This window comes from Ictidomys tridecemlineatus, chromosome 6, assembly GCF_052094955.1.
Source record: "Ictidomys tridecemlineatus isolate mIctTri1 chromosome 6, mIctTri1.hap1, whole genome shotgun sequence".
Classification (NCBI taxonomy): domain Eukaryota; kingdom Metazoa; phylum Chordata; class Mammalia; order Rodentia; family Sciuridae; genus Ictidomys; species Ictidomys tridecemlineatus.
In genome coordinates, this window is record NC_135482.1 from 79,696,128 (window position 1) to 79,723,401 (window position 27,274).

Here is a 27,274-nt window from a genome sequence, read left to right on the forward strand (position 1 = left end):
GACACAGCTAGAAGATCCTTAACAGAAGCTTCCCAGTTGTCTGTCCCTTGAGGAGGGCAGAGTTCTTATTAAAGTTGAAAAGCTCTCTGAGGAGAATGAGTATAGAAAGCATAGTTCCAATATTTCTTCCTACTTATGTGGTATCCCCAGGCCTCAGAGATAATATATTTTTATTTTTGCAAAAGTATTTTACTGTTAAGAATTTACATGAATGGAGGATAAACTTAATGATATGGGAGACAGAAGTTTCTAAGGGCAGTTATAGATGGCTACTATTTGAATCTTTGATTTATTTTTGTGTAAATGAATGAATATTGTAATAAGGTTTATTATTAACAGTGTAGCACTCATATCTATTAGAAAACTGTAAGTTTTCTCTTAATATTCATTGATACTTCTTACAAGTGAAAAAATATAATAGTTAAACGCTACCTTACTTAATTTATAAAACTATTACCTATTTTTATTCTGTTCTAAAAATATCTCAAAATATTTGCCAGATTGGGTAAGTGTACCAGGGAAGCTATTTCCCTTTTTAGCCCTGGCTTATAAACCAAATCTCCTATTTTTATCTTAAAGTTATATACAAATAAGAGGATAATACAGCAAAAATTACTGCCTATGGGGTTACCCAGGATGTTGTCAGAATGAATTGAAAAGATGGTTTTCAAAATCTCCTATGGGTTTCCCCTTTCTCTGCTTAATAACTGGATAGCAAGTCAGTCTTTAATTTAAATGCAACAAATATGACCCCAGTACACTAGCCTGCCCACATCTTGTTTTGTGTATTCTGTGCAAATGAACCAGAAATAGCTAGATTATTTTCTGATCCTTCTACTCAACATTTTAGAGTCAGATCTTAACATCTGAAGAATCTACTAACATGGTCAAGTTGATTTAGAATCTGTGATTCTAGATTCTTGGTGGTATTCCAAATTCCTGGCAAGTGTTTGTCTTTTCTCTCAGGGTTTGGGGAATGTTTTGCTGGTTAAGATCTAACTCATTCTGTCTTGGTGGACTCTTTTGTAGAATAACTTCCACTTTGAGGATGGAAGCAAAGCAGGAGAATGTGTCAGATGAGGGATTTGAGGGAAAGAAAAGAGGATTTTGGAGAGAATAAGAAACAGAAGAAATTGGCAGCTAATGGGGTGGGATATATTTAAAAGAGAAGAGTTAAGATGGGTTAGAGGAAATAATAAGTTCTTAGTCGAATCAAAAGACCTGAAGTTTTTCCACATTTTTCACTAGCTTTGGAAAAAGAATACTTAAATGAAACTATTTTGATGTCAGAATTTTGGTTAGAAGTTTCTTCTTTCTAAGAGCAAACTATTTAATATTAGAAATTGTCTTACCTCTTCACTCCAAGTTATCTCTAAGATAAACCATGTCAATCATATTGAAAGTTCAGCAAAGTTGTCACTTACATTCCATATTCAATGAAATTGTGCCATTTTGTAAAGGTAAATATAAGGATTTAGGTTATAGTAAGACTACATATCAGAGGAAGCTGTCTGACCTGAGTGGCATTACTATGGCATAGAACCACAGTTACATGTGTTGTTTTTCACCTCTTGTTCCAAGACCTCAACCAGAATTCAATCATCATTAATAACAACAGATGCAACAATTGTCAGTTTTCAGTAGATGAGGTTTTTGTGTTTGGTACCAACTCTCAGGAACACAAAGACTGCAGAGGGGAAAAAATAGAACTTGTAATGCTTCCAGATGGTCACCCAAGGCAAAGTTTATTTTCTGAGACACAGTGGCCTAAGATTTTAAACTTGTCTGTCATTAGTACTTGGATTAAAAAATAGTGACTGGCATTCAGATTTCTGATTTTAGGACTAAACTAAACAAAATGGGCTTGTTAGAGTTCTTCCTTTTGTTTATCACTGATGTCATGATGCTGCTAATAAGTTCTAGGGTTGGACTAGAATCGGTAAATCTAGAGCATTTGTTACTACCACTACAAGTTCCCTAGCCACAGTGTTCCAAAGAATTACTATCAATAGATAATAACAGCTAAAAATTGAGTGTTCACTGTTTTGGACTCTCTTCTAAGCACTTCTCAGAAGCAAACTCATGTAATCCTCACATCAAAGCATTTTACATATAACAAAAACTTTCCCAAGGACACACAACTAGTAAATCTCAATTCTGGGATTTAGTTCCAGTATTCTGGCTGCAGAGCTGTGCTTTTCACCACTGTGTTTTCAGACCTCCAGTCAGAGTTAGCACAAGTTGAAACCAGAGCCGATACTCATCAGTGTGAGCTGTAAAACAGGTTGTTAACATAATGAAATACTTCTGTAAAGTACTGACAGAAAGTGCCTCTCTGGCGCCTCAGCCTGCACCGCCCTCCCCAACTCCCTAGCAATAAAGGGTTAATGCCCAACACAGCTAGGAGGTTCCAGAAGCCAGCTGGAGAACCCAGGCCAAGTTTTTCCTGATTGGTCCAATCTGGTTAATGTCTATGCCATATGAATTGCTGGATATAGAATTTTCAATATCTTCCAATGGATTTACCCATTTAGATCTTGGCTATAGGTGTATACAGTATCAGTATTGTTTATAAAATAGTATTTTAAAATAACATTAATTCACATTTCATATTATAATAAATAAAATTATATCAAAATATAGAAAATGCTCTTCTAAAATAAACATAGGACGTTATTCTCTTCTAATGAACATTTGTTATAGTTTTCTAAACCCTTTTCTCATCACTAACTGAAGCTGATTTTACATTGATGATATCATGCTGATGTTGCTTTCCTACTCCCTTCTCAAGAGTGATGAAATTTGGCATTTTTGTTTAAATTTTTTTTTAAGCCCAAACCATCTGATTCTGATTCCTCAGTGGGATGAAATCTCCCTCTTAGGACTCCTATTTCTGGTGCAGACTTGCCTGTTTAGAACAATTTCCCCATCTATCTCTGATTTATGTCTCACTTCTTATCAGAAGCTGCTGGGCACTGAAGTGTGCTGGGACCAGAGGCTCCCTGTGCAGAGCTGCCAACCTCACCCTGGGTTCAGGAAGAGAGCTTTGTCCTGGTGGTGATCTTGGAACCCCTTCTGCTTCCATCTGGATGTACACACATTCTATTCTCCTTCTGTTTTAAGACCCTTTTATTCCAAGACTCTGATTTTGTGGCTCTGGTATTTGAAGGACCACTGGTGTTTTTCTCCTGTGAACTCTGTCTTAATTCCTTATTCCTCTCTCTGCTGCAGACCCTCCTTAGACAGTGGGAGATACCATCACTGACCCAGTCAGAAGTGTACACCGTTTTTGCCAAACCTTGTGGGGCTGAACCAACGTTTTCCATGCTAGTTTCTTCTGAGATGCAACTTAAATACTGTGAAACCTCCACCCAGTTCAGTTAAACCTCTCAAATGAAAGCTGGGTAGGTTGAATTTTAAAAGGGCCAAGATCATTTCAAATTAAAGTGATGCTAGTATATGGAAAAGATTACTGTTGAAATGCGGGGCGGGAAGGGGGATGATTTGTTAGTTCTCCATTCACTGATGAGTAAAGAGAATTGATTTTAAACTATGGTTATTGTGTTAGTCAGTTTTTTGCTGCTCGACTAAAAGACCCAACCACAATTATAGAGGAGGAACAATTTATTTGGGGGCTCACAGTTTCAGAGGTCTCATTCTACAGGCAGCCGACTCCATTCCTCCATTCCTCTTACCTAGAGGTAAGGCAGAACATTATGGCAGAAAAGTGTGTTGGAGGGAAGCAGAGAGTGCTTTATGTGATGATGAAGAAGCAGAGAGAGATCCCCATCACCAGTTACAAAATATACACCAAAGGCAGGCCCCCAGGGACCCACATCCCCCCAGCCACACCCTACCCGCCTACAGTTACCACCCAGTTAATCCCATCAGGAGATTAATCCACTGATGGGTTTATAGCTCTCATAACCCAATCATTTCTCCTCTCAACTTTCTTGCATTGTCTCACACATGAGCTTTTTGGGGGATACCTCATATCTAAACCATAACAGTCATAGATTAGTGTTAAAAGAAAAACTTGGGGAAGAGAAACTTTAGAGTAAAGAAACCTCTCACTTTGGAGCTTTTAGAAGATTTTCTTAGCACTTTTAACAAGGCTGTTGGGAATAAGAGTACTGACCCTTCAAGATTCTTGCCAAAAGGAAAGAAGGTGGAAATGGTTCGGTCAGAAGTCAGGGGCCATACCACTCAGTAGAAAAACTATGAATCCTGTGAGTGAATCCTATGCCTAGGGATAACTGGTGCATGCCTCCTGGGTATAAATTTATTCAATTTCACTCAAAAAGTTATAAGATTCTATAAATATATGTTTTAAGCTTTGAAGATAATTACAATAAACATTCTAATAGGGGGAAAAAGCAGATTTTCCATCCAGCCTCCAGGAGATCCTAAACATTCAGCTGCAGAAATCCTGTCTTCTGTCCACTTGTGAATACATTCACACATTTCTTCACTCCATGATTAACAGTTATATTGTTTATTACAGTGTGCTGGAAATCTGATCAGCTGTGGGGCATACCCAATAGCCCTAGTAGTTCAAGCCTACAGAAAACGTTTGCAACAATTAGCATTTATAAAGCAGAAAAGTATTTGTAAAGTCATAGTATTACTACTCTATGTTAGTAGTATTATTTAAAACTATATTTTCATCACTTGAGGTGATTTTTATTTATTGTGTTTACTAAGTTTATACAGATTTATTTTATTACTGTCTTATGTATATCACCTGAAGAAAAAGACAAGAGTTTTATCTTTCCATTCTCTGTCTACTTGAAAACTGCATCACTATTTTGTTAGGAGCCTTTAAGAAGGAACTGGCTAGGAAAATGGAGTGTTTGTTGGTATTAACTCTTTTGACTTGGTTGCCCCTCATTCTTTGTCAAAAATGTGTGCATGTGTAAGAGATGACTTACCTATACAATGTGCATAAGATATGACTGTATACCTAACAACTAATTCTTAATTTGTTCTCTTCCCAAATAATTCAATGTTCCCAGAACACTTTGTCAAAAAACAAAACTACAACACATTTATTCAAAGATCTTGACTTTATTTTATAATTCTAGAATGAGGCAACACTTCATTGCATAAAAAAGAATACATTTTCCAATGATCTGAGCAGAAGAGATTGATTTTATGGACAGGGAAAGGCTGATAATAGAAGAAATAAAAGAATGAAAGCAGATTGGTTATTTGAAAGTTACTCTCCTTGGAAGGCAGGGATGGGAGACAGAACTGTTGAAAACTAACTGCTTTGTTAACATCAGATTGCTTCAGGTTATCTTTTTGGTAAGGATTTAAAAGATAGGGACATCATTATCATACCAATTGAAAACAGTTGTATTTGGGAAATTTGTTTTTTACCTCTCTTTTTCAATTAAATACAGTTTGGGTTTGGTGACTGAAGCATGAGTGACTACATTTTGAATTTTAATCTGTCTACTGGGGCCTTGTGTAAGAGCTTAGCTAAGAAATATGGCCTCCTATAATTTTTATTATTTAATAACTTTAACTCCATGTATGCTCTCTTTACTATTTTTATAAGTTTATCTCTTTCTCAAAAAGCCATAAGAGTTAATTTTCATACTATAAAATTTATATTTTCAAAGTGTACATTTCAATGGACTTTTGTATACTCACAGAATTGGGCAACCATTTCCATAATTTAATGTTAGAACATTTTTGTCACAGTAGAAGGTAATTCTGTGCTTATTAGCAGTCACTTCCTTTCCCCCCCTCCCAGACCCTGGCAATCTGCTTTCTGTTTCTACTGATCTGTAAGAAGGTAATTAACTACATTCCATCATAAATCATCATATCTACCACTTAACATGCATTCTACTACTTCCTGTGTCTCTATGGTTTCTTCCGGAATCATTTTCATTCTGTTGGAAGTCCACTTAGTATTGGTTTTCTGGTGAGAAACTCTTTCTGTTTTTGTTAGTACATTTTATTTTATTTTATTTTTTATTTACCAACATTGTCTAGATTCCTGGAAACTGGGCTGGACCAGTAAAAGTGGTGGCCAGCTTTTAATTTCTCTTCATGTCCAGAGGACTAATTTTTAGGGTGCTACTCTACTATAGTTTGGATCTGGCACGTCTCCAAAGGCCCATGTGTTAAAGACTTGATCCATCCCTAGCTGGGTGCTATTGGAAGCTGAGGAAAATTTTAAGAGGTGGGGCCTGGTGGGAGGTCATTGGACGTATGCCCTCAAAGGAAGTTGTGATTGCCTGGTCTCTTCCTCGTTTTCTCCTTGGCTTCTCAGTCACAGTAAGCAATTTGGCTCTACCATGCATTCCCACCATGATGAGCCACCACAGATCTAAAGTAACAGGCCAACTAATCATGAACTGAAACCTCTAAAACTGTGAACCAAAACAAGCCTTTTTAGAAGTTGATCTTTATAATTGATTATCTCACTCAGGTACCTTTTTTTTTAATATTTAGAAATGGATACCTAATACATACAGCTATACACATGGTCAGTTACCAGGGCAGCATCTTTGGTAGACCTGGGCTCCTACTCTTCTGGTCCTTAGAAACTGTTAGTGCTCTACTCAGCTTCTCACCTGTCTTTGGGGCAAAAGTCCTGAAATGTTGGGCTTAGGCTTTATTATCTCCTGGCCAGACATATTTGTTTCTCTATTGTTAGTAATCTGCTTTTATGAAGCAAATGTTGTTGTCATTATTGTTTTTTAATCTGGATTTTTTAAAAAAATATTAAGATGGGGAATTTACTGGAATTATCTAGCCCTTATGTTACAGGGAGCAAAAGTCTTTCTCACTTTTTCTTAAGCCCATGACATTTCTGTTTCTACAAGGGAACCAGTTCACTATCTCTAACCTTTTAGATATTACAGATAAAACAAAGGAGATTCAGCCCAAGGCTTGCAATTTTAAAGCAAAAGAGTCCCAAGATTTACTTGAAAATCCCAATAAAAGAATATCTTTGGAAAAATGTCATTTTACATCTCATATCTTACTATTTTTTTTTTGCTAGTTCATATTCACCAAATACTCCAGCTTCACAAGGAATATGTTTTAAATTAAGCAGATTGAGGAAAGGGAATAAACATAAGGTATCAAATAGCCAAATACCTTTGCTTGGTAAGTACAGTATAGTATGTGATTCCTTTGTAACCATGGTGAACCATGAAACCTGTCTCTGAAGTAATCATTTGAAATGTAAGCTACGTCATGATAAAGGTTAACATTTTGGAAAGAATGTTTTGTCAAGAAATGATTTTATGCCAGAAGTCAAACTGGAAAAAAAACAGAGAAGCTGGGTAGTTCATTGGTAAGAGAGGCATTCTTTGGCACCAGGAACAGAGAAGGTTTATAATCTCTGCTCCACAACTATGATGAGGCAATGTGAGGACAATGGATTATGGTTTTCCAGAGTAAATACAGATGAAATGTTCTCCTTCAAAATAAATGGATATAGGGCTGGGGATGTAGCTCATTGGTAGAGTGCTTGTCTAGCATGAGTAAGGCTCTGGGTTTGATTCCCAGTATCAAAAATAAAATAAAATAATGGCATAAAATAAAATGATCAGGAATTAGAAAGCAGATAGCTAATACTTGCAGGGTTTCCATTCTATTATCATGGAGAGAAAGAGAAGTAGTGGGAAAATTACTGAGAAAAGACAGAAAAACATCAGCATCACCATCACAATCTCTCATCAAAGCTTGGCTTTTACTGAGCAAACCCTGTAAGGTATTAGGTATTCTTCAAAGCCCTTGCCTTTGCTTATTTAATCTTCACCGTTGCTCTCTGAGTTTTTAACAGTTTAGAAAACTGGAACACAGTCTGGTGCTGATCTGGTAGTGAAAAGCCTGTTTCTCTGTGTACATCTTGCTTAGAAACCATTTGAAGCAAAAGAAAGCAATTATGAGTTCAGGAACAGGTGGGGGGAGGAGGAGGGTTGAAATTGGCTACCACTAATGAAACAGAATGGAATCCTCCTTTATCTATAAATAAATAATTTTTAATTTGAGGGCATAAAAATCCAGGAGTAGATTTAGTGATGATAAATTGTAGCTAAAACTGTTAGCTATATAGGCATTTCTTTGTACTTAAACCTCTTTTAAAATGGCTCTTCATAATATTTCTTTATAGATTTTTCACATTTCCTAGGCATTTTATTCATAGAAATACTTTAACGTGATAATTTAATCATTGTATGGCAATTTTCACTTATCTGATAGTATATTTGCAGAACAGTAAAAATTCTTACAGAAACTTCCTTTAAAAATACTCCATAGTACAAAAGGTGGAATCTTTTTATTTCTGCTTAAAAAATTATCAGAAGTGCATTTATTCAAATGAAAATGATACATCTAAAGCTTAAGATAATGAAAGATAGATAGTCCATAGTGGAAAAGCATGTAGATTGATATGAAAACACTTTTTTTTTCTTTTTTGGTGTCAGAGATTGAACTAGGGCTTTGATCATATGCAGACACTTTGTGAAGTATTCACTTTCACTTACATGGTAGGAATGCTTACTATGTTTTAGTTCCATGCCTCCTTTCAGCCATATTCTACCAGATCTGGTAAAGGGATTTCACTCACAGGCCAACCTCTGACCACAGAGGGCAGACCAGATGGCCGGGTAGAGAGGGATTCTAAGGTCATCTCTGGAGTTAAGGAGAAAGACTATCAGAATTGGCTAGTCCAGTTTTTTATGGGGACAGAAATCCAGAGGGTTTATGGCACACTACAGGGGTTTGTCAACACCGTCATTTCTGGCACTACTTCTACACACCTCTAATAAATACACTTCTGTGTACATTCGAATTTTGGACAAAGTGTAAGTGGAAAAAAAATTAACATTTTGGTATTTTCGTAAATACAAGTGGGTCAGCAATAGCAGCATTACAATGGATGTTTGTTAGAAGGTGAGTATAACACTCATTCTTTGAAAAAAGGTTGTCAAACTACATCACAGGGAAAGGCAAAAATCACTGAGCAAATAGGAAATGAAAGAAAAGAGTATGTGAAACTGACTTTGAAGCAAAACTGTTTCTACCAACTGGAAAGGGTACATTATTCTGCCCTTATCCAAGATGTGAAAAGACTTACAATTATTGAAAAACAACATCACTACCACAAAAACCTGGCTGCCTTATTCACAATAACTTGGCCCTAAAGATGAAAACTAAAAGACAAAGTGAGAAAAGATGGGTGATTGTTATTTCTCAAGGAAAACTGTTTATTTCCAGTTATAATCTTTATTTCTTGGCAAAGAAATCTAATATGATAGGTTCTCCAGTTTTGTAATAACACTGGAGAAAGGTCATATTATGGACTTGGTGGCAGGTATTTTATTGGTGCCTTTGTTCCCTGTGCCCATTAATTTTGGATGTCCCAAGACAGGAAGTTTAAGACATCCAGTTCAAGATTCTTGGTTGTCAAAACTAGCAGGAGTTATGTGAACAGAGTCGTCCCTCAGAAGCAGGACAGACTTTGTGGGTGTGCAACCTGGCAGTCACAGATGGGACTGTACTTATCATGGACCCAACATTTAGAAGAACCCTGCTCGAGTGAGCACACTCTTGGTTTGAAGATCTTCCATCACAGTCTTGAAATTCTTAATAACTTTGGACCAAGAGTTCCTTCATTTGATTTTAACATTGGGCCTCACAAATAATACAGCCAAAGTGAAACATGCATGGATGGGGCAGAGTGGACCTCAGGATCATTTGTGAGATGGTGGATTCCTTAACAAGATCATTTTTATAATTCAACAGAATGTAAAATAGTCTAATATTGAATTAAACACATTAAAACACATCATTTCTGTACAGCAGAGAACAAAAAACACTTAATATTGATGAGTGTCATAAATATTTTATGTAGACAGATCAGACTTTTAGATTTTCCTCATAATTTGTTCACTCTTTTCTAAAAAAGTCTTAAGTATTTACTTTCATCTATAAACTCACAATCATACCTAAGTTTCTATGTTAAATCCCCAGCAGCTTTCATGCAGTGGTTCTAGATATTTTTTGGTTTTACTAATTATTTATTTGGTTTTGGTTTTGTTCATTTGTTTTGGTAACCTTTTCTTGAAACTCTAAATGGAGAAAAGAAAAGAGTTAATATTACAACTTTGGGAGTAGCTATTGCTGCTTCTATTCTTCTTGGGGGATGGGGGAAGAACAGCTATTCACTAAAAAACAAACAACAAACAAACAAACTTTGTAGTCTAGAAAAATTTTAAAGTAGAAAAATAGCATTAAAGAGAGGTTTCATCAGAGTCCCCACCAAACTTCCTTCATTTCTGACAACAGTTGCAAGTTTGGGGGGTTCCTGAAACCACCCTCGGTTTTGATTATTTGCTAAAAGGGCTCACAGAATTCATTTGAAATCTTTTATCCTCACAGTTATGGATTTCTAGGGAAGGGACACAGATGAAAATCAGCCAAGGGAAATGATACAGAGTCCAAAAGTACTAGGGCAAAGTCCAAAAGTACTAGGCAGATTTCCTATTGTCCTCTCCCATGGAGTTGGCGTATATTAGTCTCCAATACCATGTCACTCTTCATATGTGACAATATGCAGGGACCATGCCAACTGGGGTAACTCATCCAAGGCTTTGGTACTGAGAGATGTTATAGATGACCTTTGGTCTTCAGAACACTCAAGGGATCAGGCTAATACCTGTAGGGGGAAAAAAAAACTTTTCCTCTGGTCTCTTAGGTTCAGAGACTGGATACCAGTGATTTAAACTGAAGAAAGTTGGTCCAACATTAAACAACATTAAGACCAACATTAAACAAGGATGAGAGGTGGGAGGGAAAGGGAGAGAGAAGGGAAATTGCATGGAAATGGAAGGAGACCCTCAGGGTTATACAAAATTACATACAAGAGGAAGTGAGGGGAAAGGGAAAAATAATACAAGGGGGAGGAATGAATTACAGTACTGGGGGTAGAGAGAGAAGAGGGGAGGGGAGGGGAGGGGAGGGGGGATAGTAGAGGACTGGAAAGGCAGCAGAATACAACAGACATGAGTATATCAACATGTAAATCAATGGAAGTGTAACTGATGTGATTCTGCAAGCTGTATACGGGGTAAAATGGGAGTTCATAACCCACTTGAATCAAAATGTGAAATATGATATATCAAGAACTATGTAATGTCTTGAACAACCAACAATAAAAAAAAAATAAACTGAAGAAAGACAGACTAACAGGAGAAAAAACAGACTTAATTACATATAAATGCATGGTAGCTCTGGAAGAATTGAAACTCAAGAACAAAGTTAAATTTGGGACTTATATACCCTCTTAAACTGGAAAAAGAAAAGGGATTAGTTGCTTTGGGGGCAGGAGTTTAAGTTATGAGAATGAGGGAAGGAAATATATGATAATTAAGGGTTGTGTTATACTTTGGATATGTGGTGTCCCTCAAAAGTTCATCTGTAGGCCCTGAAAGAATGTTCAGAGATGAAATGATTTGAGTATGGGAGCTGTGACCTAATCACTGAGTAAATCCATTGGATGTTTTAACCTAGTAGGCAGGTGGGGTATGGCTGAAGGAAGCAGATCACTGGGGGTGTGCCTTTGGGGTTTATATTTTGTCCCTGGTGAGTGAAGCACGCTTGCGCTCTCTCTCTCTCTCTCTCCCTCTCTCTCTCTCCAACACACTATCAGATGAAATAAGGTATTACTTATTTCATCTGATTATTAATACTTATTAATAATAAAGTATTACTTTTATAATTTTGAATTTGAGTGATAAATATCGGAGTGGGGGGTCATTACATGTGTAGTGAAAAATTTTTAGATTGTTTGCTGGGCATTTGGACCAATGGACATTCTAACAATAACATACCTTACTAAACAACCTGTTTTAGTTAGTTTTGCACATTATGACCAAAAGACCTGAGGAGAACAACTTTGAGAAGGAAAAGTTGATTTTGGCTCATATTTTCAGAGGTTTCAGTCCATGGTTGACTGAATCCATTACTTGGAGCCTAAGGTGAAGCAGGACAACATGGTGGAAGGGAATGGTGAAGGAAAACATCTCCGGACATGACTTCCAGGAAGGAGAGAGTGAGGGGGTGGGGAGAGGACACTCAGGAGAGCCAGCGAGTGCAAGTGCTCAACTTCACTCACCAGGGAAAAAATATTAGCACCAAAGCCATGCCCCAGTGATCTACTTCTTCTGGCCACTTAGTTACCACCCAGTTAAATCAATTTAAGTGGATTAATTCAAAAATTAAGTTACAGTTCTCAAAATCTAATCTTTATACCTCTGAACACTCTTGCACTGGTTTCACACATGAGCTTTTGTGGGACACCACATATCCAAACCATAACATTCTACCTTTGGCCCCTGAAATCTTGACAAGAACAACTTACAATAGGAAAAAAACCTGATTGTTCATAAAAACTGATTATTAAATTCTTGGAAATTTTGTAAGCCAGTTGTTAAATACAGCCATTATTTAAAAATTAAGTTGTATAAACTAATAATTATATTACCAATTAATTAGATAAAAGGATAACTTATTGCTCAAAACCCATACCTTTATAATTATTTTACTATTAGTATGTTCTTGATCTTATTTACATCCACTTTATCTGCCTGGTGAAAATTCTGTAGAACGACATGCTACTACACATCTGTCATGGTTTAGGTATGAGGTGTCCCACAGAAGCTCATGTGTGAGACAATGCAAGGAAAGTTCATAGGTGATTGTGTTATGAGAGTTTAACCCAATCAGTGAATTAATTCCCTAGTAGGAATTAACTGAGTGGTAAATGTAGGCAGGTAGGATATGGAGGTCAGTCATTGGGTGGCATGCCTTTGGGGTTCTTAGTGAATGGGACAGTCTCTCTGCTTCCTGATTGTCATGTCCTGAGCCACTTTCCTCTACCACACTCTTTCGCCATGATCTTCTGCCTCATTTGGGGCCCAGAGCAATGGAGCCAGTTGTTTAGGAATGAGACCTCTGAAACTGCAAGCCCCAAATAAACTTTTCTTCTTCTAAAACTGTTGTCATGTCTTTTGGTCACAGAATTGAAAAAGCTGACTAAAACAGTATTTCTTCCCATTTTTATGTTCAGTGATATTATCTTGGTAACATTAAATTGGTTGTGGCAAGACTAGTCATACCCTCATACCATGGAAATCAGCAAATGCTATGAATCAGGACATTTTTGATGGTCTTTGATTTTGAAAAGCATATTTCTGCTGATTCAGTTGTTATTAGAGCTGCTAATAGTATTTTATAGGTTATGGCAACTTTGGGTTAAATGTATAATAAATTATTTCAAAATAGAAAGTACATCTAGAACTCATGAGTCAGATGAAAACATTTTTCTAAAAATTTTTAACTCTTCATACAAATCTGTTTTGTGTAAGTCTGATTTTAATTTTAAATGTAAATTTATACAATGACACTCTAGTACTTCCTCTGTGACATTTTATGAAAATTGTGGAGATTGAACAAGAAACTAAGTAGTTTTTGGATTTATTTGTAATTAAGCATAAAATAAAAATGAAAATATATGTCATTAAAAATTTATCATAGGAAAGTAGTGTTCTTTTCTATTATGCATAATAATGCTAAAATTTAATCTCTAATTTGGTGTATATTTACTTTGTAATGTTATACCAGTTTTCAAAACCTGAGATTCTAAACTCCTTGGAGAATTCCAAGAAGCCCTTTTTATTCATAGTATTTAGGATACAACCTTAAAATATAGCAACTTGGGATACTGAATATTTTAAACTAAAAGAATTCAAGAAATAGTAGGTGCTAAAAGGACTTCCTGATGTTCCCCTGAAGCAGGTCAGAAAGACCAATGTGTTAGTAAGATTTCTATTACTATAACAAACCCCCAAGGTAATCAACTTTAATGAGAAAAAGTTTAGTTTGGTTTCCAGTTTTGGAGGTTCTGGTCCATGATCAGTAGACCCTGCTGCTTTGGGCCTGTGACAAGGCAGCACATCATGGTGGGAGCACCTGAAGGAGCACAATTGCTCACGAGTCCCCACCTTTTAAAGGCCACCTCCCAACAGCACCAACCTGGGGAACAAGCTTCTGCCACATAGACCTATGGGAGATAATTAAGATTCAAGGTATTTCAAGAAGAATATGAAGGGTGACCTCCATATACCTGAAGGTATCCTAATCTCCAAAGCTGGGGGGGGAACCAAAAGGAATCTGAATAGGCCTTGCTAACTTCCCCCTGTTCACTCTCTCAGTTCATAACCTTTTTGTGCTATACCTTTCCCCCTGACTCTTTATCCTTCATCAAACCTAGTATAAAAGCAATCAGGTTTTTTAACTGTTTCCTTCCAACTTCATTTCCTCATGAAGTCTCCTGTATCTTGTAAAACTTACATTGAATATATTAAACACATTTATCTATTTTTCTTGTTATTCTATCTTTTGTGACAGACCCAAGCCAAGAATCAAAAAAGGGTAACAGAATAAAGACACCCCCGCACCCTCACAATATGCTTTCTTGCAATATACACACATATGCCTCTACCTTGTACTAACGTGTAAACAGAGTTCATTGTCTAGTGACAGGAAATGCAAGATCACAAATATTTTTGATATTCTTTTTATTCTGTGAAGATGCCAAAGATGGGATCCAGGGATGGAAGGAGGATCCAGTTTTCTTTCAAGAAGTCTCCTCTGTCTGTTCCTGGGTTGCAACTTCTGCTGCCACATTTCTGCCACAAGTCTGGGCCCAGGGATGGCCACAGCCATCCCCTCCAACCATCTGGCACCCCAAACTACCTCACACCTGTCTTGCCAGATGTTGGGTCAGATTCTTTGAACACATGTTGCCTATTGTACTATGGGCCCAGAGCGTGGTGTGGTAATTTGAATGTTCTTATTCTTCTTCCTGTTTAATATATCCTTAAGAACAGGCAATATTTAAATAATTAAATAACAAAGAATTATTTTTAATACAAATTTTTCCCAATCATTTTGCTGAATTTCTGCCTTTGTTACATTGCACTCGATCACTTACAAACCTAAACAGGGTGTATGTATCATTAGGCTAAAAAAGTACAGTCAAAGTATTAAAGAGTTACTCATTGATACTCATTAAAGCAGAGTAAGGCAGACTTAATTTTTTTTTTTTTGGAGTTGTTGATGGACAACATGCCTTTATTTGTTTGCTTTTATGTGGTGCTGAGGACCAAACCCAGTGCCTCACACATGCAAGGCAAGCACTCTAACAGTGAGCCCCAACCCCAGCCCCAAGGCAGACTTAATTTAACAGGACTGTTGTGGTCTTGAAGTAGAGGCGACAGAGTGGGTTCAACTTTGAATAGGTAAGGGGAAGCAGAAATTTGCAACCAAGAGACAAAGTGTGAGTCAACGGACGGAAAATTATTAAAAGAAAATATTATAGATAAAGAATCTGTTCAACTGACCTAACAGGATTCTTCATTAAGACAGGCCAGGGTTGTCAGACATCACCTGGGGAGTGGTGGAGTAGGAAGAATCCTACCCAACACTGACCAGATAACAAGGGTGGAGAGTTCTTTGCCACAGTTGGATTTTACCAGGAAGGCTACCTTCTCCAAAGACTTAGGAGAATGTTAAGGAGCCCAACTAAAGTTTGGCCAAGAAAAAAAAAATTGTCTTGAGTCAATTGAAATTTGTTTTATTAAAATACCTACTTGCCCTTGATTTATTTTTAGTTGTGTCCTAATCTCTTTCTGGAATATGGTCCATTTAATTGGCATGAGTGACTTAATCTGTATGAGCCTCAGAGAGGCACTTCTGTAATAATTTATGTTTTAAATTGCTCTGAGTGGACAAAGGTGTCTTATAAGGTAGTATTCCTCTAATTACCAATCCTTTAAAAATAATCAGAGACTAAGTAACAAGAATCAAATCTAATTTCCTTTTGGGCTCCTTTATTAGTCAAGATGAGTGCTTCACACCTTAAAAGAGAAGTAGATATCTTCATGGGCTGGCATACCAATGTAAATCTGTCTCTGACATCAGTACTTTCAATTTTTTTTTTCCTGTAACACAGAGGAGCATTAAATGAGGGAAGGTGGGGCTGCAAAAGAACTGCTTGATTTTTTAAAAAGTATTTATTTATTGGTTTGTCCTTGAGAAGACTTGAGATATCTCACTATAGATGCTCCCTGACTGACAACGAGCTATGTCCCAATTAATGCACAATAAATTGAAGATGTAAGTTGAAAAACAATTAGCACACTCAAACTACCAAACATCATACTTTAGCTGCAAATAGTTTAGCTGATATTAGAATATCAGTTGCTCACCCATTTGACTATGTGGCTGACTGGAATAAAAAATAAAAATCAAAATTCAAAGTATGAACTCTACTGAAGATGTATTGCCGGGTTTCTATTCTCGCGACTAAAAGGCTCAGGGGTCACTCTAGTTAAACTGGGCTAACTGGGCTGCGTGAAATAACCACACAAGGTACACAAATACCTTTTTCTTTGGGGTCACTGTTACGGCTGGCTCCTCTGACCGTAAGGGTCTGCAGAGAGAGATCCAGAGCACTCGCTGACCCCTTTTATTGAGGAGAAGCTATGCAAATAAGTCAAGGGGTCAGGTTTCAGGGGGCTGAGTCTGTCTTCATGATGTCCACTGTCAGCAGGTTGACTAACACCTGGGTAGGCCACACCCAAGGGCACAGTAAGAGAAGGGGACACACAAGGCACTTCCATGGAAGATTCTGTCCTAAACAGGGCAAGGGGTTATATTACAAAGGAACAGGTGAGCATAGCTTCACCCATGGGGCTGTAGCAAGACACACCCATTTCTGTGACTGAGTGCCTCAGCACCCAGCTGGGGAGTGTAACTCAGTCACCTGTAAGGTTGGCCTCCCGCAAGGTATCACTTTTGCACCAACTTCAAGTTGAAAGAGTTTAAGTAGAACCATCGTAAATCAGGGATCATATATATTTTGAGTTAGTCCAAAATTTATCATCTGAACTGAATAGAGATGGCACTGCACCTGGAGGAAAGCTTCAGGCAACTCTGTGCTCAGAAACCTGGAACATGACTTGAGGATCCCTCTCGTCCCCTTTCTTGGCTCTCACTGCTTCTTCAATACTCCTCATTTTCATGGACCCCTCTGATACTTCTTTCAATTAAAAAAGAATACAACTCAGATTAAGGAAGTGGGCAAGGAAGTGACTCCTATAAAGGTGAGTTTAAGGAGGAGAAAAAGTTTGCTGTTTATAAAAATCTATTATTAGGGCCATTCTATAGGGTAAAGATATTATCTCTAGAAGTTCCTTGTTAATTATAGGTAAGATTGACATCTTGGCCTATTAGTGAGAATAATGTTATATCTAATATCATTTTTGCAAGGACAACTTCACTATTCCTTTTAGTTTTTAACTTAGAAAGCTCTACTTTTATGGTGTTAACCGGTTCCCACCACATATTTAAGCAGTTTTGTTCGGTGAGCACATTGCTGCACAAAGTATACACCTCAATATATTTTTATTAAGTGAATAGGAAGGGCTGTTTTGTGTGGTGTGGGGAAATAAAATGTGGTCTGGATGTTTAAGTTAACAAGGGTCAAAAAGTTTTGATGAAAGGATGAAAATATCAATGGTTAGGATTTTTCAGTCACTCATTTTAGGTTAACCAAAACCAAAAGAGAACAAAACAAAAAATCAAAAAACAAAGTGAAAAGGGGTGAACCATATTCTGTCTTGGAATATGTTTATCTTAATTCACTGAGTTTTCAACATTCTGATACATCTTAAAATTTTAAAAAGTTGGTGTAGTAAAGAGCCACCAAATGGTCAGAGAGAAGAACAATTTCTGCTTTGTATTTTACTATTATTAGTTTCAGATCAATGAGATTTTAAAAGGATTTTGGAAGGAAAGGAATGAAATGGTGACTTTTTAAAAAAATTTAAAAGTTGTGGATGGACACAATACCTTTATTTAATTTATTTTATTTTTATGTGGTGCTGAGGATCCACATGCCTCACATATGCCAGGCAAGCACTCTACCACTGAGCCACAATTCCAGCCCCAAATGGTGACATTTTATTTTAGTGTGTTCTATCTGGATATGTCAAATCCTGGTGACTTCAACAGTAAAATAGCTGAAGTTTACAAGGGACCAGAAAATTGATCCTTGTAGAAATTCTACTAATCATCACCCTGGGATATGAAATTCATTTATGCTTTATAATTAGTATTTTAAAAAGGAGAACAATTATTCAGAAAGGCTGTCTAGAAGCTAATGCCAAAGTCCTCATACACAGTTTTTGTGGGTATGTGTTCCTCTAGTTTTTAAAAATTCATATCGACTGAGCAGGAATAGTTCAAACACTGCAAAAGAATTGTTTGATTTTTTAAAAAAAGTATTTATTTTAAAAAGTATTTACTTAATTTATTATCAGAGACCAGGAAAAAATCAGATCCAAGAGGTCCAGTTAGAAAGGAAGAAAAAGTAATTTGCTCCGCAACTCCCGAATTATCTTAAGAGTTTAAGTAAAATCTAAAGCGAGGAGAAATGTTCCAGAAGCCAAGACATCTCCCAGACCCAAATCAAAAATCGAACCTAAGGCTTTTTATACACACAGGCAGAGAAATGGGCGGTAAAGAAAAAACAGCCCTGGCGCCTCGGAACAAACCCGGGCAGGGCGGGCAGGAAGTCCTTGGCCAGGGACACCCTTTCTCCTGGCTTTGGGAAGGTGTTTTTGGAAGCGGTTTCCCGGAGGGTGGGACTGCGGGACCGAGAGCCTGGTGGGAGGGAAAGTCCCGGCGGGGGATGGCGGAGAGGGCGGCGGGACGCGAGCACAGAGCCGGCCCGGAGCGTTTCTCGGGCGCCGCGGCAGCTCTTGTCCTGGGTGCTGAAAACCTGGGAAGTTCCCGGGAAGCGGCAGCCACTTTTATTTCGGAGGGTGGGTGTGGGGTTGCAGGCTGCGCACCTGCTAAGCCCGCCAGATCTGCCCTCCTTAACCCCATTCGGGAGAGATGGATGGGGCAGAGGGACTGCGTGCAGGGCTGGGATCACCGGGAGGTCCCCGGGGGTGCCCTTCCAAGCGGCCCGGTGACGCGACCTCAGCTTACCTATTCGTGATCTCTCGCCGTTAGGGTCGCGCGCGCCAGCGGGCTGAGCCCAGCAGAGAGCCAGGGAGGGGGCAGTAGGTGCCAGGTGTTGGGGGAAATCGGCTCGAGTCCCGGGAGTTGGGAGGGGGGCGGAGGCGAGAGCGAGCGGGCATGCGCAGTGGGGCGGAGGAGGTGGCGATGGCCCGGGGAGGCGGGGGGACTGCTGTTTATTTGCAGCTGGGCCAACTCCGCGGCGCAGGCGGCGGCGGAGCGCGGGGCGCCCGCGGCTGGTCCAGCTGCCGCCGCACCATGCCGGAGCCCACCTCCAGGCTGCCGCCGCACGCCGCGCGGGCCCCCGCAGGGGAGGATGCCAGACGCCCAGGAGAGGCCAGGGCAGCAGCGGAGGCGGCGGCGCGATGGTGGTGACCACCTCTGCCCGAGGCGGCGGGGACCGCGCGCCCTCCCGGCGGCCGGGCTGCGGGCTTGCGCCTGCCGGGGCCGCGGCGCTGCTGGCGGGGGCCAGCTGCCTGTGCTACGGCCGCTCCCTGCAGGGCGAGTTCGTGCACGACGACGTGTGGGCGATCGTGAACAACCCCGATGTGCGGCCGGGCGCTCCGCTCCGCTGGGGCATCTTCACCAACGACTTCTGGGGCAAGGGCATGGCCGAGAACACCAGCCACAAGTCCTACCGGCCGCTGTGCGTCCTCACCTTCAAGTGAGTCCCTCACCTCGCGCTCGCTGCCGCCGCCTTCCCCGAGTCTCACTGCTTCTCCGGGCCAGGAGAAGTTCCAGGACTGGCTTTTTTGCCGCCCATTCCCTCCACGCCTCCGTTTTCTGCAGCCTGTCCACACTACTCTGCGCTCGGGTCCTGCTCTCGCTTCTCTGGGCTCCTGGGGCGGTTCGGGAGGCTAGATTTGGGGAGTTGGGATCGAGTTTCTCAAGTGTGTGCGCTCTCGGCGGGCTTCTCTGGGCCGGGCTAGGGGCCAACTGATGAGGCCCCTTGGCATCCCAGCCCTTGCCCGGTGGCTGCCAAATGGAACCAGCGCGGGTCCACTGGGTTCCTGAGGGGTGGCGGCGGTGGCGATGCTTCCAAGTTGGGAATTTCTCAGAAGCTGTTGGGTAGCTTTGCCGAGGAGGAGTGTGTCAGCCCCTCTGGGAACGCGTTAAGATGGGAGGAGGAGGGAGTCTTGAGCTGCTAGGACTGCGTAGGTTTTGGGAAAAAGCAGGGAAGAGAGAAGATTCTCCTCACGCCACTCACCCCGACCTTCTCCCTCTTGTCTGCTCCCAGAGCTTCTCCAGTCTGCCAAGCAGCTCTGGAAATGGACTTGAGAAGGTGCAAAGCAAAGGAATGCAGACGCGTGGAATCCCCCGCGGATCTTGGGGTCCCCGCTGAAATAGTTTTTCTTTTACAACCTCAGAGTCATGATTCAGCATTTCTAGTGTGAATAAGTGTAAAGGGAACCGAGAGTACACCAGGATTTTATAGGAGAGTATTTTCTTGAATTTGAAAAGAGGGCTAGTACAGAAAGGAGAGAAGGGCTGATTTGAAAGAAGTGCTGTCTTCTACATCACTAGCTGATGACTCCACCCCTTATAATTTGGCAGCACTTAAGCTGGTTTCAATGCGCCGGACAGAAACTGTTGAAATAATATTGTTTCAGTATTATCAGCATTTTAAGTGTTTTCCAACGGGTGTAATAGGAACTGGGGTTTATGGTAATGATCATTTGAGACTGGGTTGGAGTTTGAAAGCCTGTTCTGGCCTGCTGGACTAGGTCTCCTTTGACAGGTGGCTCTGATGACTTAGAAAAGGGAACCATGGCAATTGGCAACAATTCATGAGCTTCTGACTTAATCCTTCCACTGAAAGTTTAATGTTTTAAAGAGGGTGAGAAAATACACATTTGACTCTCGAGAAAATAATTTGTAAACACTGACCTCTTGAAAAGTGGTAGTGGTTTTCAATGGAAGGAACTTTAGCCACTGAGTAAGTTCCTCCCTCTCTGGCTTTCCAAATATTTCTTAGAATTTCTTTAGATAGCCCAAATATAAATGTTTCACTTTTAGATGGACCTTAATTTTATTATGTGGGCATTGTTGATAGATTTTAAATATGAAGTACGCTAGACTTATAAAAACCACTGCCCTGGTCCCTGGGTTGAGCATTTTCCATTAAAAAAAAAAAGAAGAAGAAGAAGAAGGTTTAAATTCCTTTATCCACTTGCTGGAGGTGAGGGAGAATGTTTTCAGGTCTTCCTAAAAAATTTAAATTCACAGTGGAGATGGCAGGGACAGAGGAGAGAGGGATGGAGGAAGGGACTAAGTAAGGGGGCAAAGCCATTGATAAAGAGAAGTAATGGGGTTGGCAGAATAGGGGCAAAGAAGGGAAAGAGGTGAAGAAACTTTTCCTTTCTAGTAATATTTGATTGGAAAAAGCAGCTTGGTATATAAGATTCATTGCTCTTTGTTTACTGTTACTTGCTATAAAATATACATTTTTTTATTTTTACAAAGACTGAGTTGCATAGAGAGCAACAGGGTGCTAGTTGGAAATGGATAGGTGCCTATTCAGAAAGAGAAAATTAACTAGTCTTTCTTTATTCACGTGCATTGATTTAAATAAGATAAGACAGCTTTCTTCACACAGTCACCAGGGGAAATGGCATCGCCTAGTGCAACAGCATAGAGCTGGAGAGCATCAGTGACTTTAGTCTCACACAACTCTTAATGCTGCAAGGATGGGCAGAAAGTCACATTTATTAGCTATTCAGTATGAACCAAGTATTGACCTTGACACTTTACATCGGATCAGGAGTTCAAAGCTAGCCTTAGCAACAGCTAGGCGCTGAACAACTCAGTGAGATTCTGCCTCTAAAAAATACAAAATAGGGCTAGGACTTTGGCTCAGTGGTTGAGTGCCCCTGAGTTAAATCCCCAGTACCCTAAACAACAACAACAACAAAAACAATGTTTTTATGATATTTATTTTAGGTAGATGATGAAAACACAATTAAGGTGGCTCTTTAAATATGTGCAAACCATTTAACCATATCTTAAATTATGTTTGTTTGAGCAGATATCTTTGAGACTTCAAACTCATTAAGAAAACATTTTTATTTTGAGAAAATTGTACATTCCTGTGCAGTTGTAAGTAGTAATATAGATCCCATATATTTCTTATCCATTTTCTCCCAATGGTAACATCTTACGTAACTGAAGTGTAATAGCACAACCAGGAAATTGACATTGATACCATCTACTTTTATTCACCTTTCACCAGTTTCACATGTACTCTTTAAATTTTGTTAAGTACTATGCAGTTTTTTCAGATTTGTACATTTCTGAGAGTACCATCACAGCCAAGATATAAAACAGTTCCATCACAAGGATCCATACCATAGCCATGAACCCCTAATCTATAACAACCACCAAATCCATAACTCCCCCCACTTTAATCCATAATAACCAATAGTTTTCCACCTCTGTAATTTTACCATTTAAATATTATTTATATCATATAGGATATAATTTTTAGAGATTGGCTTTCTTTGATTCAACCTGTCTCTGGAGCTTTATTCAGATTGTTGCATGTGTGTGTAGTTTGTTCCTTTTTAACCATTCAGTAGTATTCCATTGCATAGACATACCACAGTTTATTTAACCATTCATTTGTTGAGGACTTCTAAGTTGTTTTGGATATTTAAAATGAAGTTGCTCTAAACATTTATAGGTTTTGGCGTAAACATAAATTTTTATTTCTCTGGAGGAAATATATAGGAGTACAACATCATTGTATGGAGGTTGCATGTTTGGTTCCTTCTGAAACTGCCAAACTGTTTTCCAGACATTTCTACCAGCAGTGAATGACTAAGTCAGTTGCTTGCTTCCTTGCCAGCACTTGGTATTGTTGCTCCTTTTCTTATTGTAGTGATAGTAGTATATCAGTATATTTAGTTTTTATTTCCTTAGTGGCCAATACTATTACATATATTTTCTTGTGCTTGTTTGCCCTTTGTATTTCCTCTTTGGCAAAAAAGTGCCCTTGTGTCTTACGTCCATTTTCTAAATGAATTTTTTTTTTTTTTTTGTGCTGGGTTTTAACGTTTTTTATACATTCTAAGTACATGTCCTTTGTCAAGTATGCTGTTGGCAAATGTTTTTTCCCCACTATGTAGCTTATATTTTTGTCTTCACAGTTGTTCCTAGTGTAGAATTTAAATGCATCTTTTTATTCAAAGTAAATTTGTTAATTTCAATTCATCAGATGTAAGTCACACATGCTGAGAGCTAGAAATACACATGAGAATAAATATAATCCTTAGATGTGTAATGCTTTTACTATAAAAGTGTTTATGTACTAATTAATAATTAAGGTACTTATGTAGTAAAGGTACTAATCACAATTTTTCTCATAAGAAATGAGCTAAAGTTGAAACAAGGAAATGACTTATCAGAGCATCTACTGTTACCAGTTGTGGAGGTACAGGGCAGTGAAACATCAAGGCATTTTACCAAGACCTGGTGGTTTTATATTACATCAGTTTGGCAAAGTTAGTACTGTTTCCCAGAATTCCCTTCCCAGGATGATTCTGCATTAGTGCTGTCCACAGGAGACAATTCTGCAGGACTTAGAAGGTGGAAGTGAAGTAGTCATGATCACGCTGAGAGGGTTCATGTACATGAGGTTTTGGTGCTGTGGGGCCTCTTGCAGATTGTGGAAGAAGTGCTGGCTGCTCTGATGGTGGTGTTCAGTTGCAGCCATGCCCACAGCACCTCCTGCACTCTCCAGAGCTCCTCCTTCAGCTACTTGCAGTCAGATGTGTGTGTGTGTGTGTGTGTGTGTGTGTGTGTGTGTTTGTATGTGTGTGTGTATGTGTGTGTTTGTGTGTGTGTGTGTGTGTGTGCATTGTTTCACTTTGAAGAAGAGAACCACCAGCCTTTCTGCAAGCCATTCACATCATTGAAGTTGAGTCTTAATGGTCACAGGTATGTACCCCACTTTATCCTGTGAGTTCCAGCTCAGCTTTGTTTTCCCTACTTCTGGTGTACCCATCTCCGCTTGCGGAGAGACCACCTTGCTGACTTGCAGCCTCCGTTTTAGATACAGAAGCATCGGACTTCCTGGGGTTATTTAACCAGCTCCCACTGTTGTGAAAGGTCAGATCTCTATAGTAAATCCCTTCTTCAGGATCACTCCTGGTGGCTTTGTTTTTCTTGTAAAACTCTCACAGACACAAATAGTCATTTCTTTGTATTCCTTCAGGTGAATTTAGAATTCTGATGAATTTGTATTTCTAATCAAATCTTACATTCCATCTTTTCCTAAGAGCATGTCCAAGGGCATGCAGGAATATTTTTAGACCATGGTAGAGCAGAATCAAAACATCTGTGAAACTTAATCTGCAGCAGTAACCATTTTTAAATTTTGTTTCTTTATCCCTTACTGGTCATGTTCTGTTTGGAGCTTTGAAATCAGGAGGAATGTATTAAGCTACTCTGTGGACACTGAAATGACACAGAACCAAATCCCACCATGACCATAACTCTCCCCTGAAAAATGGCCTTGGTTATAGAGTTGGAGAATATCATCCTAAGCAAAGTAAGCCAATCCCCCCAAAAAACTAAAGGCCGAATGTTCTCTCTGACAAGTGGATGCTGATCCATAAGGAGGGGGGGAGGGGGAGAATGGGAAAAATGGAGGTACTTTGATTTGGCAAAGGGGAGGGAAGGGGAATGGGGGCAGGAAAGATGGTGGAATGAGATGAACATCATTACCCCAGGTACATGTAAGACTGCACATATGATGTGATGCTACATCTTGTATAACCAGAGAAATGAAAAGTTGTGCTGCCTTTGTGATGATGAATCAAAATGCATTCTGCTATCATATATACCTAATTAATAAATAAATTAAAAAGTGGCTTTGGTTGATTTAAAAGGTGCTTAGCTCTTTAATTTTACCCCCTTTCCTTTTCCTTTTGAGAAGAAGCTCCTGTGGAATTATTAACTGTATCATTCTGTTTAATAAGAGAGTGGAGGTTGGCTTCAACCAGATAGAACTGATGATTTTCCATAGTTAAGATGGGGAACCCAAGGCAAATCAAAGGACCTTAAACTCATGATTCTCTTTCCATGTTTAGGCTATTAGATCATAGTTTGCAAAGTTTTATTTTATTGAAGGCTTCTGATGGTAATATAAACCATAAGAGTGAAGTGGGTGGTTTAAAATGTCAGAGCTAAAAAATAGAATATCTTAATATGTGCAGCTGTAAGAATTTGCAGCATTTTAATGTTTGATCTTGAGTTTGTACTCAGTAGTTTGCATCTTTTAGTCACAAGCGTTATGCCAACCATGAAAATAAGCACTAGTTTCCATGCCCAAAACCTTAAAGAAATGGTGAAATGTTTCTTTTGGTTCTGTTCCTTTTGATTGACCTCTGTGGAATTTCATTTGGAGACAGTCTGTCACTCCAAGGCTGATAAGGTGGTTTTTTAAGTCTATCATAGGAGACAAGCGAAGGTGGTCTAGAATGTTTGCCTAGGCAGTCTGGGATATTCAGTGATAGAAACAGCAAAGGAAAAACAGGTTTGGAGGCAATATTTTATAGAGAAAAATGAAAAAGTGGCTTTGAAAATTGTATACCAAACTGAGGTTATCCCAGAAACCCCAGAGGAGGAGGCCTGGTAGGACGAGTTATAGATGCCAGATAAGCTCAACCTACAGTCTGGTAGCGTAGGAAGCTGGAAAATGAGAGGAATTATTTTTGGATCCTGGGGGTTTTTATGAGTCCTTGAATGGAGGCTTGGAAGTCACCTTCTGAAGCAATCTCTTCTTATCAACTAATGTCTTTTCTGTCTTCCTTTGGAGTCACATTCATGTTTTTCCAGACTTTCGTGTGTAGTCATCCCACTTTATTTTATTTTTAAAAACTTTTTGGTACTGGGTGTTAACCACTGAGCCACTTCCCCATCCCTTTTTAAAATTCTTTAATTTAGGGACAGGGCCTTGCTGAGTTGCTTATGGCTTTGCTGAGTTGCTGAGGATGGCTTTGAACTCATGATCCTCCTGCCTCAGCCTCTGGAGCTTTGGGGATCATCAGCACGTGCCACCGTGCCCAGTGTCATCCCACTTTAAAAGAGGGATGAGGAAGGCTTGATTATGCCAACGTCATGGCCATGTTCCTTTTCCAGATGGTAAGGTCAGGATTCTGTTCTAGAGAGTCCTGTTCAGCCTGACCCCTGGCTCCCTCTCTGCCCTCTGGGCTGTCAGTCTCCAGTTGGGCATTCTGGAGCCCTTGTTCCTGTACAGGCCAGACCTGCTGCCGCCAGCAGCCTTTGCACTTGTGGTTTCTTGTTCCTGAATGCTCTTCCCCATCCATCTGTGGATGGCCTGCTCTCTCACTGCCTCATGGGGGTATCTGCTCATGCCACTTCCTCACAGGGCGTTTTCTTGAACTAAACAGCAAACATTCCCTCATGTTTCACCCTTATCTTTCACCCTGCTTTGCCTTCATGTCCCTCATTGCTGCCTGGCACTGTATTTTTGTTGTTGGTTTTAATATCCTGTCATGACAGTGTGCGCTCTGTCCTACCATCTAGGACTCTGCCTGGCTTGCATAGTAGCCGCCTAAGAATTACTGCTGAAAGAAAGAATGAGTATTTTATTGACAATTAAAAATAAATTCATTTAACTTGAAAAGGTGCTCAACATTTTTAGCCATTAGGGACTTGCAAATCAAACTTCACTGAGATTCCATCTTATCCCACTTAGGATGGCTAAATAAATAAATATCAATGAGAATGTGGGTGAAAAGTACCCTTATACAATGTTGATGAGAATGTGAATTCCCAGCCACTATGGAAAAAAGAGTATGGAGGTTTCTCAAAAAACTAAAGATAAAACTGTCATAGGATTCAGCTCTACCACTCCTGGCTATATACTCAAAGGAAATGAAGTTAGCACATAAAAGAGAGACCTTTGTGCCCATGTTTACTGTGGTATTATGCACAATAGCTAAGAAATGGAATTGGCCTAGGTGCCCATTGACAGATAAATGAATGAATAAAGAAAATGCTGTATGTATGCATATACATACATACATACATACACACACACACATTATGTGTTATTCAGCTGCAAAGAAGACTGAAATAATGTCATTGGCAGAAAAATCATTGTAGCTGGAAGTCATCATGTTAATCATAA

At 39.4% G+C, this 27,274-nt stretch overlaps 1 protein-coding gene and 1 long non-coding RNA gene across 6 annotated transcripts in view; one reads left to right on the plus strand and one right to left on the minus strand.

The window, feature by feature from the left end:
* Positions 1-10,224: 10,224 nt before the first annotated feature.
* LOC120888330 (uncharacterized) lies at positions 10,225-19,343 on the minus strand. The gene is made up of 2 exons (XR_013423001.1): positions 19,090-19,343; positions 10,225-10,687 (listed from the first exon to the last, which is right to left on the minus strand). It is a non-coding gene; the product is annotated as an uncharacterized LOC120888330 (long non-coding RNA).
* A 141-nt stretch (positions 19,344-19,484) lies between these two features.
* The window catches only part of Tmtc1 (transmembrane O-mannosyltransferase targeting cadherins 1), a 254,647-nt gene continuing 246,857 nt past the window's right edge, over positions 19,485-27,274 (plus strand). For all 5 annotated transcript variants that reach the window (XM_040280843.2, XM_021719896.3, XM_040280846.2 and 2 more), the window contains exon 1: positions 19,485-19,783. In XM_040280843.2, coding sequence (XP_040136777.2) covers positions 19,485-19,783 — 299 coding nt within the window. The remainder of the gene's footprint in view (positions 19,784-27,274) is intronic.